The sequence below is a fragment of the Pelophylax lessonae genome (assembly GCF_965119305.1).
Source record: "Pelophylax lessonae genome assembly, chromosome: 4".
In the NCBI taxonomy this organism is placed as follows: Eukaryota; Metazoa; Chordata; class Amphibia; order Anura; family Ranidae; genus Pelophylax; species Pelophylax lessonae.
Window position 1 is genome coordinate 531039978 of NC_138771.1, and position 19431 is coordinate 531059408.

General features: G+C 41.5%; 1 protein-coding gene across 1 annotated transcript in view; it reads right to left on the bottom strand.

The window, feature by feature from the left end:
* LOC309552437 (tetraspanin-15-like) overlaps positions 1 to 19431 on the bottom strand; it is a 231451-nt gene that overhangs the window by 11729 nt on the left and 200291 nt on the right. Inside the window, exon 6 of the mRNA XM_082253392.1 lies at positions 8802 to 8855. Coding sequence (XP_082109518.1) covers positions 8802 to 8855 — 54 coding nt within the window. The remainder of the gene's footprint in view (positions 1 to 8801; positions 8856 to 19431) is intronic.

Here is a 19431-nt window from a genome sequence, read left to right on the forward strand (position 1 = left end):
TATAGCACTGATTACTGTAGAAATGTCACTGGTAACCCCAAAAGTGTCAAAAATGTCAGTCAAGGGTCCGATCTGTCCGCCGCAATGTCGCAGTACCGCAAAAAAAATCGCAGATCGCCGCCATTACGCGTTAAAAAAAAAAACAACAAAAATGACAAAAAATCTTTCCCTTTGTTAGGAAACGGGATAACTTTTGCGCAAACCAATAAAAATACACTTTTTGCGATTTTTTTACCAAACATATGTAGCATAAAACAAATTGGCTGAAAATGTTAAAAAATTTTGATTTTTACATTTTTTTTGGGGGAATTTCATATAAAAAAATGTGAAAAATATTGTTATTTTTGCAAAATTGATGCTCTTTTTTTGTTTATGGTGATCAAATACCACCAAAAGAAAGCTCTGTTTGTGGGAAAAAAAGGACATCAAATTCGTTTAGGTACAGCGTCGCATGACCGCGCAATTGTCCGTTAAAGTCACGCAGTGGCGAATCGCAAAATACCCCCTGGTCTTTTAGCAGCCAAATCCTCCGGGGCTTAAGTGGTTAATGCAACCCTATCCTTATAGATAAAAAAAAAAAGTTAGGCATATATTAGTTAGGTCTAGCATCCTTGATTAAAACTGTCCTGCTACATCATCTGCAGTATCTTCTGGCTTGTTCAGTATCTGGCTAAAAACACGATGAATAAACAAATAAAATATTTTTTGTTCTTTGTTTTTCAACAACAAAGCAAGTGATTCTACCACAAACTTTGGATTGCCTAAAGGGGAAAATATTAATAATTATGCTACCAAAATGAGTAAGTGCTGCAAAAAATACTGCTGATTTTTCATTAGCAGTTGGTGGGGATATGTCGGATAAGCAGAAGATTAGGGCACATGAGCAGCAGTGGAAAGGCAAATGACTCCTATGTGTCCTTGAATACTCAGCGTTTTTCTGCCAAAGTGCTGCTGCTCCAGAACGCACTGGCTCTGTTTTTTTTTTTTTACAACTACTAAATGCCTATGGCAATAAAAGCTTTTAGTCCCAGTTCACACATGTGCGATGACAGACACCGCATGTAATTCAGAGCCCACAGACATGCAATGTCTGTGCGATGCAAATTTAGCCATACAAATTTGCATCAGATTCGGACACAACACGCACAGGACCCTTTTTTGGGTCCACACCGGAATCAAATCGCACTCAAAAGCCTATGTGTGCATGGACACATAGAATAACATAGAGAGGCGTTTTTAAGCTGTAAAAAAAAAAAAAAACGTCTGAGTGCCAGTTCACATATATGCTATTTGGGAAACCTGCGAATCCACTGTGGGTACCCGCATCGCATTCAACTCGCAGGCAGTTCACACTGCCATATGCAAATCACTAGGGGTGTCAATACAAAGTTAACGACACCACCAGATCAGTTCACATATCGCAGTGCGAACTGTCAGCTCGGACATGAGTTGGATCATACAGGTGTGAACACCCATGCAATCCGATTCTGGTGCAGACCCAAAAAAGGGTCTTGTGCGAGTTGTGTCCGAATGCGCTGCAAATTCAGCCATACAATCTGTATGGCTGAATTTGCATTGCATGTGATTTTCTGAGCAATGCGCTCCGAATCACATGCAATGTCTGTCATAGCACATATGTGAACCGGGACGGAAGCTGTTAAAAGCATGAGGCCTTAATGCTGAAAGTCAGTGCTATGAGCATACATTTATATTGAAATTGGAAGGCTGAGGTCAAAGGCCCACGCTAGAATTGTCTGTAGTTTTTAACCACTTGCCGACCGCTCACATGGAGCGTACTGCGGCAAAGTGGCTCGTTATCGTCCAGCGACGTAGACCTACGTCGCTGGACTCCTCCCCATGTGGGCGGCGCGCACGTGCCGCCAGAGGCTCGCTCCTGCTGCATTCAGACACAGCGGGAGTCGGGCCAGGGGAGGAGCGGCGGTGATCGAGTGAGGAGATACGCCCGCTTGTGTAAACAAAGCGGGAGGATCTCCTATGTGACAGGCAGGGACAGATTACATGATTCAGCATAGCTGAACCTGTGATCTGTGCCTGTGTCACACAGTCCCCTCCCCCCCACACACGTCAGTAAGCACCAGGCATACATTAACCCCTCGATCACCAATAAAGTTAACCCCTTCCCTGCCAGTGCCATTATTACAGTAACAGTGCATATTTATAGCACTGATTACTGTAGTAATGTCACTGGTACCCCCAAAAGTGTCAAAAATGTCAGTTAGGGGTCCGATCTGTCCGCCGCAATGTCGCAGTCCCGCAAAAAAAATTGCAGATCGCCGCCATTACTAGTTTAAAAAAAAAACAATAAAAATGACATAAATTTCCCGTAGTTAGTAGCTGCGATAACTTTTGCGCAAACCAATCAAAATACGCTTATTGCAATTTTTTTTACCAAAAATATGTAGCAGAAAATGATTTGGCCTAAAATGTTAAAAAATTTTGATTTTTACATTTTTTTTGAGGAATTTCATATAAAAAAATGTGAAAAATATTGTTATTTTTTCAAAATTGTCGCTCTTTTTTTGTTTATAGCCCAAAAAGTAAAAATCGCACAGGTGATCAAATACCACCAAAAGAAAGCTCTATTTGTGGGGAAAAAAGGACATAAATTTAATTTGGGTACACCATCGCACGACCACGCAATTGTCCGTTAAATAACGCAGTGCCGAATCGCAAAATATGGCCTGGTCAGGAATGGGGAAAAATCTTCCGGTCTTAAAGCGGTTAAAAATACGCTCATTGAGAATTTTTTTGTCAAAGACATGTAGCTAAATACATTTTGGCCTAAATATATGACAACAATTTAATATATTGGATATTTTTTAACTGTCAAAGTAGAAAAATATTGTTATTTTTTCAAAATTGTCGCTTTTTTTTATTAATATCGCAAAAAATGAAAAGCGCAGAGGTGATCAAATACCACCAAAATAAAGCTCTGTTTGTGGCAAAAAAAAGGACGTAAATTTCGTTTGGGTACGGCGTTGCATGACCGTGCAATTGTCAGTTAAAGTCGCACAGTGCCAAGTTGCAAAAAGTGACCTGGACGTAAAGCAGGAAAATCCTCCGGTCCTAAGGTGGTTAAGCAGTGGATCTTTTCCCTGTTATGGATTTAATATCCTATGTTCTGTACTATGTCTCTTTGTGGAAGTGGCCATCTTGGAAGAGGCAGTGAGCAGCACAGTAGTGACATCACATCTCACTCCAAATGTCCTGAGACCAGCAGTCAGACGTTTTAGATCTCAACAGCGTTAGATCTCACACTGCAAATATACATTACAGTTATTAGGCTGTAGGTATAGGAGTGCCTAGGCAAATTCAATTACAGGAAGTACATTGATATATTTCAAGAGGAATTCCAGACAAAAGGTGCTAAAGGGGACAGTTTGGGCACACTAAAAATGTCTAGATTATCCCTAAAACACAGAAAAGCTTTTTTTCAGTTCAGTTCCCCTTTAAGTATTGCATGATTTACAGTGAATGCATCCCCAAACTCTTCTATGCTTGAAGGCATTTGTTATCATAGTGAGTGCTCAGTGTGGGCTCCAGAAATTGTGCTAGATGGCCCATTTTGAGACCTATGTATAACAGTGCTATGACAAAGCCAGAAATAAGGTCATGATAAATACCACATGATGGCTCCATTCACATATAGGCATTTCGGATCATGGGCAGAATCTTCTTTTGGGTGACAGGCGTCCTGCGATTCTGTTTGTGAGATTTTACCAGGATTCGTCGGGCAACAATCGTGGAAAAATCGCGACACGTTTGGGGTGCCATTGCAAGACACAGGAATCGCATGGGCGTCCCGCAACCTGCAATGGTTCGGGATCATGGGCAGAATCGCGGCAATTCTGCCCGCGATCCAAAATGCCTATATGTGAATGGAGCCAATAGTACAAATAGAAAGCTTTTCTACATAAAGAAGAATATCCTGTTTCTGGGCTGTCATGCATTGCCGCATAAGGCTGACCCCTTTTTCCTTTCTCACAGTTTACCCAACTGACATATGCACATTGGATCATTTGCCTAATTTGCCAAGGTGACACCAGGAATGTCAGTGCTAATTATCTAATCCTTTATTAAATTCTGATTGCTTGTAAGGGAACAATATTCTATTAATGTCTTCACGTAAGTCATCACATGGGATCACATGCATCTACTTCATCATTAGTACCAGAACACAGATTACATTTACCGGTATATTGACTTCTAAAATCAAATTGCTTCTTAAGCAGGAGATAATATTTTATTTCAAATTTGTATTTATTTTCTCTCCCTGTCAGGGATATTTTTCACTTTGGCACAGTGCAGCAACTGCCATTTGACAGTTAAGGGTAGATGGAGGATAATTTTATCATAATGAGTTTTTATACAACACGTTGCCAAGTGGTCATTGTCAAATGACAGTTATCAACAACTGGATTGTGACCATTTCTATTCCTGGCTTCAAGAAGAAAAGATACATTTATAGACGGACAGGTATCCTCAGTCATTAATCTATGCGTTAAGGCATACAGTAAACCCCCCTCCATTGCGGGGGTTACGATCCGGACCCAGCCGCGAAAAGTGAGAATCCGCGAAATAGAAAAACCCTATTAAAATGCATTGTAGGCATGTTTATTTTACTGTCACTGTACGTGTAAAAGCATTTTAAGGTCTTTTAACACACTTTTAAAACAATAGAAACTCATTTAAACACATAAAAGATACTGAGAGACATAGCAAGAGCAATCGAAAACACAAAAATATTTAATTTTTAATGATTTATATAGTAAAATATCATTACAAAAAAACCTGCAATATACCGGGACCGCAAAAACTGAAGCGCGATGGAGCGGGGGTTTACTGTACATCACAAGTACTTACTGATAAGGGGCTTTACAGAGCATTTCTCTTAGGCTCCATTCACACTACCGCGACTTGTCAGCCTGACAAGTCGCGGTCCGTCGTGGTCCATGCAGTGCTACAGGACCCGTTCTAATAGGAGCGACACAAGTCGCTCCGACTTAGAAAAAGGGTTCTGTACTACTTCGGGGCGACCTCGGAGCGACTTGCATAGACATTCATTATATGAAGTCCGTGTAAGTCGCGACGAAGTCGTGGTGCACAGCGGTGCATGCAACTTCACAGGTCGCCCCCCGAGGTCTCACTTAGAGAGATATATTTGGTAATCTCTAATAATTTTTCCCTTGTTGAGTTTTAGATAGCACTTGTTTAGACTAAACTCTAGTCAACATCATGAATACAGTCAACACAATAAACACATAGGTAACGCCTTTAAACATATGGCTTGTGTCAGAACAAAACTGCACCCAGCTAGCCAGATCAGTAAGCCTTAAGGTGGATGTAAACCCCATTCATGAAATCTGACCTGGGTACATATATCTGTACTGTTTACTTAACTCCCCCCAAAGCCCTAAGTCCTGTGTCTTTCTGCTGCTCTGTTCCTCTGTTATCAGCATAATAACTTCTGACAAGTTCTCCAACACAGGAGATAAAAGCAGCTGGAAATTTGTGTCAGGGAAGGGACTTAAAGACAGTTAAGCAGAGAGCTTGTCTATTCACCGCACAGCTCTGCAAGTTTCTTAATTCTTCTGCCTATGTGGAGGGGGGATGTGTGCCTTTCCACCAATCAGCTCACACACCGTGTATGCCCAGACTCCCCTCCCACTGCTGAGACAGGAAGAAACATTTCTAACACAATGTGCACTTTCTGAAGAATATAGAAATCTAAAGACAGCAGATCTACATGCAAAACTTATGTAGGGAGATTTGTCTCATCTCTGTGTATCATCTGAGGCGGTTTACTTCACTGGCTATATTTGCGGGTTTACATCCACTTTAAGTAAGTCCATGAAATTCTGGTTGCTTCAGCAAACATAAACCTATACCAGAAGTCTTTCTCAGAGTAAAAGTATAGCTGTACTCAGCAGCTGACAAGTCACTAATCGCAGCAATTACTGCTGCTACACCGGCACTGCTTTCATCATGCTTTCTCCTTGCTGTGTGGTTGCAGTCTGTGTCCCCTCTAGTCACCATTGGTCTTCACCACTTCTTTGTGTCCCTTTATCCTCCCTGTGCCCTCTGATCCCCCCTCCATGTCCTCTAATCCCACTCTGTGCCCTCTAAAACACCCTCAATGTCTGTCAGCGGATGTGGACTCACAGGGGGAGGACAGGAGGACTGGACCTTCAGGGTGGATAGCAGTTGTGGGGGTGTGGGGGGGCATCAGTAAACATGCTTAAAATTTTTACTTACCCCTTGAATGAACACAGGAATGCTCTACACATGTTGTCTTCATTTTTAATAGAAGACCTACAAAACATCAGCCATGTCTTGCTATTTCTCCTGTTTGGAAATGAACACAAGAGTGCTCTATACTGACTATTCCTGTATTCATTACAGTCTGCAGAACTGCAGAAGAAAAGGAGATAGAAGCTTTTGATGTACTCTTAATCTCTTTGTCAATGTAGCGCTACCTCCATAGGAGCTGCTGGTGAATAAGGGAGAGGACCCTGTACAGCCAGGCACACAGAATTTTCCACAGCACTCGAGTCAAGAAACAGTCCTTGCAGCTTTATTTTTTTTGGTGTGTTTTTATTAGGGGTTTTGAATTTGCATGGGGTTAAGGGTATAATGGGATACCCACTTGACTTTAGCAGAACTTTTCAGGGACAACTTCTTCTGTACAGTCTATTTACACACTGATCAGCTCCTCCAGCACAACACTTGCTTGCAGCACGAAAACTCCCAGGACCAGCTGGCACACTGTTAGGTTATCTGACAATAGGGCTGAGTCAGATTTTAGCAAATTCCCTTTACAGGCAGGGACCGCTTAGTTGTGTAGCAAAGTCCCAGTGCCCAGCTGTCCTCTTGCGGCTACTGATCCCAGCACCATCTCTTCAGGCACTGCCAGCCAACCTGGCTACAGCTGCCCCTTTCTCTAGCCCTCTTGGCTATGCTTCCACAGTTCCCCCAGGCTAACTCGGCATTCATTCCAGACTGCTCTCACCCAGTCCTCTCAGGCTGCCTCTCAGTCCTCTCTGACTGTAACATTCACCAGCCCACCTGGCTGTCTTCTCCTTGGAGATGTCCCGGACGTGCTCTCTGGCTCCTGCTGTCCTCACACTTGCTCCCGTGCCACTGGACAGGATTCCTCCTTGGGGTATAAGAGGATCCCTCCTGCACCTGGGGTCTCATGCCAAAGATCACCTCCCCCCCCCCAGACTAGGGAGCAAGGGCCTCCGACAGCCTCTTAGCACTCCATCTCCAACTTCCACCCAAATTCTCCTGCAAAGCTGGGCTGACCCTGAGTAGTTGATGGAGCCTCCCCCTGCCAACCCATACATTGGGGATTGGTCAGGGCCCTCATGAATACTTCAGGCAGCTCCTCCTAACCTCCCTCCCATTCTTCTGGAAGTTTCCAGTAAGTTCCAGAATTAGGGGGAGGTACCAGAGATGCTGCCTGGTGAGTCATACCAGCCCTCCCTGGATCATTTACCAGACCCAGATTAAAACACAGGCTTGGCTGCCATCCATGCCAAAACATTTTACCTACCCTAACAAAAAATGTAACACTACCTATTCTAGCACACTGGCAGAACTGGGACCAGGCTAAGATTGGTGAAGCATTGTCCAAAGTATGAAATTGTATTTAAAAGGCTCATTTGATTACTCATTTAGGTGAGAGTTCTGGGAGCACATTGGTGTCACAAGGAGGTGGAAGCACACCAGTTGTTTTCACATGTCCACACATATGTTTTTTTTTTTGAGAAAGTGGTTTGCACATGTTACATCACTGTTGGAGAATGAACCATTACACACTATAATATAATTTACGCACTTGGATATGGACTGCACTATTGTAATGCACTTTATATGTGGTTTGTTTTTGATTATTTGATATATGTCACATGTTATATATAGATCAATTTGATTCACTAATCCATTAGAGAGTCTACGCAACACCATTCATATTAACAGATTGGTTTTACTTGGGAATACAGTGGGTGTCTGCAGCAACTTGAGTATTGGGATATATGTTCTCACAAACATTGTGTTTTTTTTTATTTTGGATAGGTTATGCACATTTGCACTGAGGTAGCGCAAAGGTATATTTTTGTTTATAATTCTATTTGCTGTCATACCAATTGCACCTATTATCTGAATAGATTACCAACATTAAATATTAAGAAAAAAAGAAAAGTGTGTTAATTTTGAGAGAAATTTTTAATTTAATTTTAGTCATAGTCTTTTGACTTAAATGCCATTTTAGTTTTAGTCATATTTTAGTCATCTGAATTGTTTTAGATTTAGTTGACTAAAATAGTGTTTTTTTTCCTTGATGAAATTAACACTGCCGGTAACCACCCCATGTTATTTAAACCCCACACCAGTCTTCTATCCTATCACTAAACCGGTACCTACACCAGACTTGGCCTATTGAAGGTCTAAATTCAGCTAGGGGGGCATAGATGAGCATTGCCACTGTCCAGGAAGTTTGTTCAGTCAGACTCAATGATTGGTTGGTTAGGTATACCCTGCCTATCAGCAGCTCTTCCTGGAACCATCAGTAATGGTAACCCCTAGTTGCACAGCTGATTTGAATTGCAAGCTTTCTGAACATTAGCCCAATTATTAAGAAACATTAATATGACTGGCGAATGGGCCTTCTGGTCTCTGACTCGCATTTTAAACTATTTTAGCATGCCACTAAAAAGTATGACATTCACATTATTTTAGTCTTTTTTATCAACATATGGGACCAAAAGGGTTTGCCTTACCTCTTTATCAAGTGTCTGGTATCCACACAATGTGTTCTTCACCCCACCAGAATCCTGAAAGCAAAATGACAGTGCAAAGTTAGCAGGTTCATTATTTTTTATAGTGCAATGTGGCTCACCAACTCTGAGAACAGGGGACAAACATTATCATTTTATTAATAAACTGCTAACACTTTAGAAAGCAATGCCCAAAATGTATTTCACTCACACACATAATGAACAATGCCAAAGAAAACAATATGAGTAAATGTTCAGTAAACTTAATTTAAAGACATTTCACTGCCAAATGTCTAAGAGAACTGCTGACAAGGTAACATGATTTTTCAATTATTTACTGCTGAGAATCCATGCATAACGTAGATTATATTACACAGTATACTTACACAGGGCTTAGAAAACAAATAACTAAAATCAAGTATAAGGGAAAAAAGGGCAAAACCACAAATCTGTGAATTTTCTAATCACATAACCAGACCCAAAACCTTATTTCCAGCTAAGTGACTCATAAAGGAAAGTTGGTGACCAATCAGAGTCCACCTGGTTTGTCTTGGAAGCACTGATGGAGAAGAGTGGAGGACCAATGGAGCAACTGCAGGGGTGCTGACAGCTTGGCAAACCCGGAGGTAAGTACAGCGAGGACCAGGGGGTGGGGAGGGCAACAAATATGGTGTCTGACATTTACACGCGTCAATGAGGAACATGCTGACAAGATGAGAGGGTCCATCAGTCTGCTGCTCCATCACTGTCCAATCATAGGCTGAGGTAAGATAGGCGACTAAGCTGTATTGGGTGACTGCTGCAGAGAAAAGTCTGATCATCTGGCTATGCTGTGTGGCAGGTATGTGTAAATCTTTACAAGACCTTGATAAAATATAGGGGTGGACAGCTATATGGCAGATAAGATTTAATATTGAAAAATTTAGAATTATGCACTTAGGGGCTAAAAACATGTATTTAAGATACTTTATAAGGGGGGAATCAAGGATGGAAAAGGATCTGGGGGTCATTGTAGACCACATACTCAGCAATAGCATGCAGTGCCAAGCTGCAGTTAGCAAGGGTAGCAGACTGCTATCACACATTAAAAAAAGTATTCACACAATATATAAAACTGTAATTCTCCCACTGTACATAACTCTTGTTTAGCCTTATCTTGAGTATACAGTTCAGTTTTTGGTCACTAGTCTACAGGAAGAATGTACTTAGTCTGAAGGGAGTCCAGAGAAGGGCAAGAAAATGAACGAGGGGGCTGAATGACCTAATTTATGAGGAATGAGTACAAAAATCAAACTTATGCCTCTCGACAAAACATACTTAAGAGGTGATATGATTGCAATATACAAATCTATCAATGGTGACTGTAGTATTGGGAAGATATTATTTAGCCTAAGATCTCTGAAGAAGATACGTGGCCACACATTAAAGCTGGACAAGAAGCAGTTTAACCGCTTGCCGACCGTATAACTTACTTGTACGTGGTCCTGCACTTTCGGGTCAGGGGCGCGCATGCGTGTCGCTTGTGACCCGCTCCCGTTGTGATTATACATAGTGGAAGCTGATCTGTGGTTACTGCGGACTTGCCTGATCATTAGGCAGAGAGCCAGAATATAAACAAGACAGATCGTGGTTCTGTCAGTAGGGAAGGCATTGATCCTGTATTCCTGCAAAGCAGGAACATGGATCAATGCCTTCCCCTAGTAAAAGCACCTCCCACACAGTACACAAGCACTGGCTAGGCACACAGTTAACCCTTTGATTGCCCCTGATGTTAACCCCTTCCCAGTCAGTGTTATTAATACAGTTTGTCAGGACTATTGTGAAGAAATAAATATATTTTCATAATTTTAATATGGATATTTAGGACTATACGGGTCCCAGAGACAAAGGTCGATTTCAGGACATGAGTCACTTAAGTTTTCAACCTGAGCTTGTAAAGAAACTGCTTGCAGAACTGGGAATAGAACAATGAGTATGTACCTTCTTGCTCACTTAAAAGCCCAGGATAAATCTATTTTTATGGTTGCTAAAAATAATTTTTTTTGAGGCTCCTTGGACCAGTAATAAAACCCTGAAAATAGCAAACATTGACTGTCTTTCTAAGGCAAGAATACACCATATTCAAACAATGTAAAAAGAATAATCACTGGGTTATGTTTACCAAACTGGACAACCTCCAATATACCTCTGTACATAGACATAGAGGAGAAGGATCCACATACTTAAACTTTCTGATGCTTTGCCAGGCTCTAACTGCAGCTGTCTTCAGTTGTTCTTTGTTTGTGGGTCTTTCTGCCTTTATCTTTGCGTCCAGCAAGTGAAATACATGCTCAATTGGTTTGAGATAAGGCGTATGACTTAGCCATTGCAGAATTTTCAACTTCTTTTCTTTCAAAAGCTCCTGTGTTACTTTGGCAGTGTGTTTTGGATCATTGTCTATCTGTACTGTAAAGCGCTGTCCAATCAACTTTGCTGCATTTGGCTGACTCTGGGCTGACAGTATATCTCAAAACACTGCAGAATTCATCCAGCTGCTTCTTTCACATCATCAATAAACACCAATGACCCAGTGCCACTGGAAGCCATGCATGCCCATGCCATCACACTGCCTCCATCATGTTTTACAGATGTTCTTGTGTGGTTTAGACCATGAGCTGTTCAAAGCCTTCACCACACTTTCTTCTTCCCATCATTCTGGTACAAATTAATCTTCGCTTTATCCGTCCAAAGAATGCTTTTCCAGAACTGGTCTGGCTTTTTAAAATGTTTTTTGGTCTAATCTGGCTTTTCCGTTCTTCAGGCTTATGAATGATTTGCACCTTGTGGCGAACCCTCTGTATTTGCTCTTGTGAAGTCTTCTCTTGATTGTAGACTTTGACAATGATACACCCACCTCCTGGAGAGTGTCCTTCAGTTGTCTGGATGTTGTGAATGGGTTCTTCTTTACCATAGAGGAATCCTGCGATCAACCACCACTGTTGTCTTCTGTTTTTGTTTAGTTTTTGAAGCCTTATAATGGCCTGTTTCACTTGCATGGGCAGCTCCTTTGAACGCATGATGTAGGTTCACTATTCAAGATTTATTGGGAATACGTGTCTAGTGAATAAATATTAATTTAATTCAATATTTAGTCTGTATTCAGATCGTTCGATCTATGTTTTTAAAGAAATTCGATTGGTGAAAATTACTCATAAATATTGTTCAGGCAATTCCTGAAGCAAATGCATAATATGTGACAGTGCATATTTTTTAGAAGTGATTACTGTATCAGTGTCACTGGTCCCAAAAAGTGTCAAAAGTATCAGTTAGTGTCCGATTTCTCCACCACAATATCGCAGTCCCATTATAAGTCGCTGATCGCTGTCATTTATTTTTTGTTTATAGCGCAAAAAACAAAAAAATGCAGAGGTGATCAAATACCACCAAAAGAAAGCTCTATTTGTGGGAAAAAAAGGATATAAATTTTATTTGTGAACAGCGTTGCGCAATTGTCAGCTAAAGTAACACAGTGCCGTATCGCAAAAAATTGCCTTTTCATGAAGGGGGTAAATCTACCGGAGGTCAAGTGGTTAATAAGGGTTTTTTTACTGTTAGAGGGGAAAATAGGTAAAACTTCCTTCTACAGTTAATGGTATCAGCGGAAAGTGTAAATAACTTAAAAAAACTGTTAGATGTGTTTCTAAATTACCATAATCTACAAGGGTATGTTAAACTGTTACTAAACCCACAACAGTAAAATCAGTCTTTATATGCAGAAAAGCATGCTTGTTATACTCACTGTGGAACCTAAGGGGTTAATTCTTAGCATTGTGTAAAAAAGCTGTTTGATCCTGTACGCACACATCCTCCTCTTCTTCCACTGACTCCAAAACATGTCCGGATAAGACAGAGCCTTTGAAGTTAGGCTGCACATGCTCAGTTTTGTGTTTATTGCTAGAGAGGTATTTTTTTCTTGGTAGAGTGCATGTGATCAGCACAGGGCCAATCATCATTGTCCAGACATGTCCAGACAGAGGGCCAGGAGCCCTGCAGCCTCATAGGAAAGCTCAGTGTAGTATGAAAACTCCTACTACAAGCTTCACCAGGAACTGATAGAAATCACAAGACTGCTATATACTGCTGACGAGAAAAGGTATTTAGCGATTTATATTTATTAAAATATTTGCATTTCCATTATCTGTGTATGGTGGGAGACCAGACATAGTAAATGCAGGGTCCTGGGTTTAGGAACACTTTAATTCATAGCGATGAATGCACACACACAAATGTTGAACCGGATGTACCCGTGTCTTCAACCTTACTTACTATGTACTCTAACAAAGAACTTATGTAAATCTCTGGACTAGACATCTGGGGTGCTAAGGTTCGCCATCAGTGCGCTAGATGAATGGGGAAATGATCCACATCTGTCTGTTTTTAGCTGACAGGATCGGATCAAATGTTGGCGTAGTCAATGGACACCTGTCCATTGCCACCCCGCCGCTCCATAGATGAAACTGGGGGGGTCTAATTAGGTCCGCCTGAAAAACTGAAAGGGTCCTAAAGCTAAACCACCAGGATAAGCAAATCATGTCTAAATACAAGACACATGTGTATTCTTATTGTAATCTTTGTGCGCTTTGTATATTTCTTCCAGATCTGTGCAGTAATCAAGTGTGAGACTTTGCCTCTGTGCAGGAGCCTCCTGTAATAAAGGCCAGGCTCTCTCCTTGTGCAGGGTGACTGGTTTTGTCTGCGCCACCTCCTGTGGTTTTCTGCAGGCAGCATATAGTGGGCGGGACCTTTTGGGTTCCTCCCACAGCTCTGCTGTCAGGACAGCACAAACATGTGATGCTGTCACTGCTATTTTTACAAGGTAATAACTGGGTTTATGTCACGCCTCCAGTAGCTGAGCCTAGCGTACAGCGGGGTCACCCTGGTGGAAGACGCAGGCTAACCTGAGGTGCACCAACCGGTATTCATCAGAGCTCCTGATGGTGGAGATGCTTGTTGGCACCAGGTCGCGGTCCTCAGGGTCGCCCCACCATGAGGTGACCGAGTTCGGATCCCGGAGCAGAGGAACTGATAGTGATAGACAGAACCGTAGTCAAAGAGAGTCGTAAGCCAATGGGAATCAGGAGCCAGGGAGGTTGTCTGCCAAAAGGGAAATTGAGAGCCAGGAAGGTCATCAGCCAAAGCCATGGTCATACACAGAGGAAACCGGAAACCAGAAGATAGCCAGCAAAGATGCTCCTAGAAGTACAAACACGAGCAAGGGACTGCAAGCCAACATGTGGTATACATATCCTGTGTGCAACCGCATCACTAAGTGACACCCAGGAAGCAGCAGGAAGTGATGAAGCAATCAGAGTCTATAAAAGACAGCAGTCAGCACATGTCCAAGATGGCTGCAGACAGGAAGGCAAGGTAAGACCTTGACAGTTTAAAAGGGCATTTGGCGTAAACAACTTGGATTTTTATCCTTTGTGGCCATTAAGAAATATTTTAAATTATTGTTTTTGTTTCTTGAGATCAGCTTTAATGCATTACAGAATCTTGCTATATCTTTAGTCATGACGGATTCATTAACCACTTGCCGACCGCCGCAAGTACATATACTGCGGCGGTTAGCCCCGGCCAGGCAAAGTGACGTACCGGTACGTCACTAGCCTGTCACTCGCTTGTGAACCAATAGCGGGCGAGCGCGCGCGCGCCCGCCCCAACTCATTCCCTAACAAGTCAGTGCGTGTGACTGGTGGACCCGATGTCCGCCGGTCACTCGCGATCGTTCCCCGGGAAGGGAGAAAGGCAGGCGGCTAATGTAAACAAGCCGCCTGTCATTCTCCCCTGTGTAAAAATGGAGATCAGACGGTTCTACTATGTAGGACCGTTGATCTCTGTTTTTACACTAGTAGCCATGTCCAGTCACAGTTAGAAACACGCCCCTAGGACACACTTAACCCCTCCCTCTCCAATACAGTTAACCCCTTCCCTGCCAGTGTCATTTTTACAGTAACAGTGCATATGTATAGCACTGATTACTGCAGTAATGTCACTGGTAACCCCAAAAGTGTCAAAAATGTCAGTCAAGGGTCCGATCTGTCCGCCGCAATGTCGCAGTCCCGCAAAAAAAATAAATCGCAGATCGCTGCCATTACTGATTAAAAAAAATCAACAAAAATGACAAAAATCTTTTCCTTTGTTAGTAAACGCGATAACTTTTGCGCAAGCTTTTTGCGATTTTTTTTTTTACCAAACATATGTAGCATAAGACAAATTGGCTGAAAATGTTAAAAAATTTTGATTTTTACATCTTTTTTTTGGGAATTTCATATAAAAAAAAATGTGAAAAATATTATTTTTGCAAAATTGTCGCTCTTTTTTTGTTTCTAGCGCATAATCAAAAAATCGCACAGGTGATCAAATACCACCAAAAGAAAGCTCTGTTTGTGGGAAAAAAAGGACGTCAAAGTTCGTTTAGGTACAGCGTTGCACGACCGCGCAATTGTCCGTTAAAGTCACGCAGTGCCGAATCGCAAATTACCCCCTGGTCAGGAAGGGGGTAAAATCTTCCGGGGGTTAAGTGGTTAATTGTGTATAAAATATAGAAGAATATATAGGTGACAATATGGGCTAGATATGTGTTATGCCCTCCTCCAGAAAAATATTTGAAATAATTAATTGAAGCTATTGATCAGTTGTTGCCTTTTTGTTTTCATTGTAAAAATAGGGCATACTACAAATTTACAAGGTCAACCGAATACAACTGAATACAGCAATTGGTCATATGTTGAAGAATATAACCAAAGACTACGATCTGTCAGCTTCTTTAGGCTTTTCCGCTGTCTGCTGATCCTTTTGAGTACTGAAGGCCCATTCTTCTGTCTTATTATTTCTCATTTGAAGAAAAACACAAAATACTTTTTTTTTTAATTCTACATAATTGCTCCTGATGAAAGAACTTGTTTTCTTTTTATGAAGGGAATACAAAGTAAAATAATAACCTCATGGCCTGACCTATCATACTGTTGCCCCAGTCCAGGGATGACAAGGAGTCCAAGCGTTGATGAGGAGGCTCTGCTAGGCTTTGCTGACAGGATACAAAAGATCAAACACTATGTTTGGAGATTCTATAACAATTGTGTGTTTCTCTGGCTTTCTTTGCCTTTCGGTAACATTTCTTTACTTCAAAGTGCCGGTCCTGGCTACATTCTGACAGGCTTACATTATTGTCTACCTGATCAGATCGACATCAAAAAATGATACAGGTGAAGTCCAATTTATGGGACTGAGGTCATAACAAAAATGAAAAGTCAAAAAGAAAAAAAGAAATATTTTTAATCAAGATGGAATTATAGATGAAAAGACTGCTCTCCTATGAACTGTGACTAGGCCAATGGGGGACAATAAGGATCAATCAGCTATAAGCCTACATGAAGGAACTACCTTTAAATCCACTATCTGCTGGTAAAAACCTGAAAATAATTTTTCATTTACTTACTTTCTTTTAAAGGAGAACTCCACATTTGTTAAAAATGAATATAACCCATTTCTACGCAAGCTGTTATTCAAATTAGCCGGCTCAGTGATGGGGAGCATGGTCAGTGGCAGCCATCTTACGTGTCATATTGCACTGTTTTTATTATGTTTGCAAGTGTTTTAGAGGAGTTTCAATAAATGTAAATTTTGTTACGGTACTGCACTAATGTGACCTTTTTTTCATGAACACTGCTGGATAGAGAACTTTAAAATTAGTATTTAAAGGCTAACTCCACTTTCGTGGGGGAAAAAAAAATCAGCAAATAAAGAAAAAACAATATAGTGTATACAATTGCGACACAAATCATATTGTAATTTAACCACTTTACCACCGGAGGATTTTGCTGTCTTATGTCCAGGCCACTTTTTGCGATTCGGCACTGTGTGACTTTAACTGACAATTGCGCGGTCATGCAATGCCGTACCCAAACAAAAAACAAAATTTACGTATTTTTTTCCCCCACAAACAGAGCTTTGTTTTGGTGGTATTTGATCACCTGTGCGATTTTTACTTTTTGCGCTATAAACAAAAAAAGAGCGAACAATTTTGAAAAAATAACAATATTTTTCACATATATTTATATGAAATTCCCCCCAAAAAAATGTAAAAATCTAAATTTTTTATAATTTTAGGCCAATTCGTTTTCTGCTACATATTTTTGGTAAAAAAAAATCGCAATAAGTGTATTTTGATTGGTTTGCGCAAAAGTTATTGCGTTTACTAAGGGAAAGATTTCTGTCGTTTTTATTGTTTTTTTTTTAACGAGTAATGGCGGCGATCTGCAATTTGTTTTGCGGGACTGCGACATTGCGGCGGACAGATCGGACCCTTAACTGACGTTTTTGAGGTTACCAGTGACATTACTACAGTAATCAGTGCTATAAATATGCACTGTTACTGTAAAAATGACACTAGCAGGGAAGGGGTTAATTTTATTGGAGAGGGAGGGGTTAATGTATGCCTGGTGCTTACTGACGTTTGTGGGGGGGGGGGGGTGACTGAGTGACACAAGGACAGATCGCAGGTTCAGCTATGCTGAATCCTGCAATCTGACCCTGCCTGTCACTTAGGAGATCCGCCCGCTTTGTTTACACAAGCGAGCGGATCTCCACACTCGATTCCCCGATGATCGGGGAAGAGCAGCGGCAATCGCCGCTGCTCCTCCGCTGGCCCGACTCCCGCTGTGACTGAATACAGCGGGAGCAAGCCTCCGGTGGAGAAGGGGGGAGTGTCTGCCGACGTAGGTCTACGTCGTCAGACCTACAAGAGCCACTTTGCTGCAGTAGAGCTCTAGTGAGCAGACGGCAAGTGGTTAACGTTATTAAAAATTACCTTTCCTTTTCAATCTGCAGATGTTGTAATTGTCTGAAAATGAAGAGCAATATGGCAACCTGGAGCTGTTCTATACACAGAATGGGTACTGACCACACCCCAGAAACATAATTTCCTGCTTGTGTGATTGGCTCACCAATTTTCCTAGTAGTCTGCACTAAGATACAATCAGATTTCTGGCATCCCCTGCAACAAAAATGTAATTTTTGGTGAGATATTCCTAATAGGAACACGTCTACAGGGATGCAGGCCCAGCAGCTTTTCTCAGAGCCCTGCAAGTGCACAGCTGATAGATAATTATGAAATCACTTCCATTTGACCCACTCAGCACAGAGGCACAGAGGAACCAACAGGGATTTCTTCAGAATAACAAAAGGTAGGAATCTGCAACAAAATTTGTTAAAATCCCTGCAATGTACAGAGATCACCCAGAGGGGAATGTTTTTTTCTCAACAAAAGTGGAGTTATGCTTTAAGTATGTGGAAAGGAGATTAAATGGACATAGGGAGCTAGCCTGATAAATGAGCTTGTTTTGCCGATCATCACTGATGTGTATGGTGAGTAAGACTTACTAAATATTGGGAGCGTTGATCACAAGCATGAGAAAGTGGAGTGTTTTCTGCTGAAGATTTTTTGACATCAGTGGTGGAATATTTTACACAATCTTTGCAGTGTGGTAGACTTTATTACATTAGGACTGATTTGAGATCCTTTATTGGTTCACAGATTTCAATGTATGTTTATATGCACTAACACTCTAGCAGTGTGTTTTACATCGACCACTTGGCTAGTACCGGGTTGGATCCCCTTTTGCCTTCCGAACTGCCTTAGTTCTTCATGGCATAGATTCAACAAGGTGTTGGAAACATTCCTCAGAGATTTTGGCCCATATTGACCTGATAGCATTACACAGTTGCTGCAGATTTGTCGGCTGCAAATCCATGATGCAAATCTCCCATTTCACCACATCCCAAAGGTGTTCTATTGGATTGAGATCTGGTGACTGTGGAGACCATTGGAGTACAGTGAACTCATTGTCATGTCCAAGAAATCAGTTTGAGATGACTTGATCTTTATGATATGGAGCATTATCCTGCTGGAAGTAGCCATCAAAACATGGGTACACTGTAGACATAAAGGGATGACATGGTCAGCAACAATGGTCAGGTAGGCTGTGGCATTGAAATGATGCTCAATCGGTATGAAGGGGCCCAACGTGTACCAAGAAAATATCCCCCACACCATTACACCACCAGCCTGGACTGTTGATAGATGGCAGGATGGATCCATGCTTTCATTTTGTTTACGCCACATTTTGACCCTACCATCTAAATATCGCAGGTGAAATTGCGACTCATCTGACCAGGCAAAGTTTTTCTGATCTTGGTCCAATTTTAGTAAGCCTGTGCAAATTGTAGCCTCAATTTCCTGTTCTTAGCTGACAGGAGTGTGGTCTGCTGCTACTGTAGCCGATGTGTTGTGCATTCAGAGATGGTATTCTGCATACTTTGGTTGTATTAGGTGATTATTTGAATTACTGTTGCCTTTCTATCATCTCAAACCAATCTGCCCATTCTCCTCTGACCTCTGACATCAACAAGGCAAAGCATTTTTTTCCACACAACTGCCACTCACTGGACGTTTTCTCTTTTTCGGACCATTCTCTGTAAACCCTAGAGATAGTTGTGCATGAATATCCCAGCAGTTTTTTGAATACTCAGACCAGTCCGTCTGGCACCAACAACCATGCCACGTTCAAAGTCACTTAAATTGCCTTTTTTT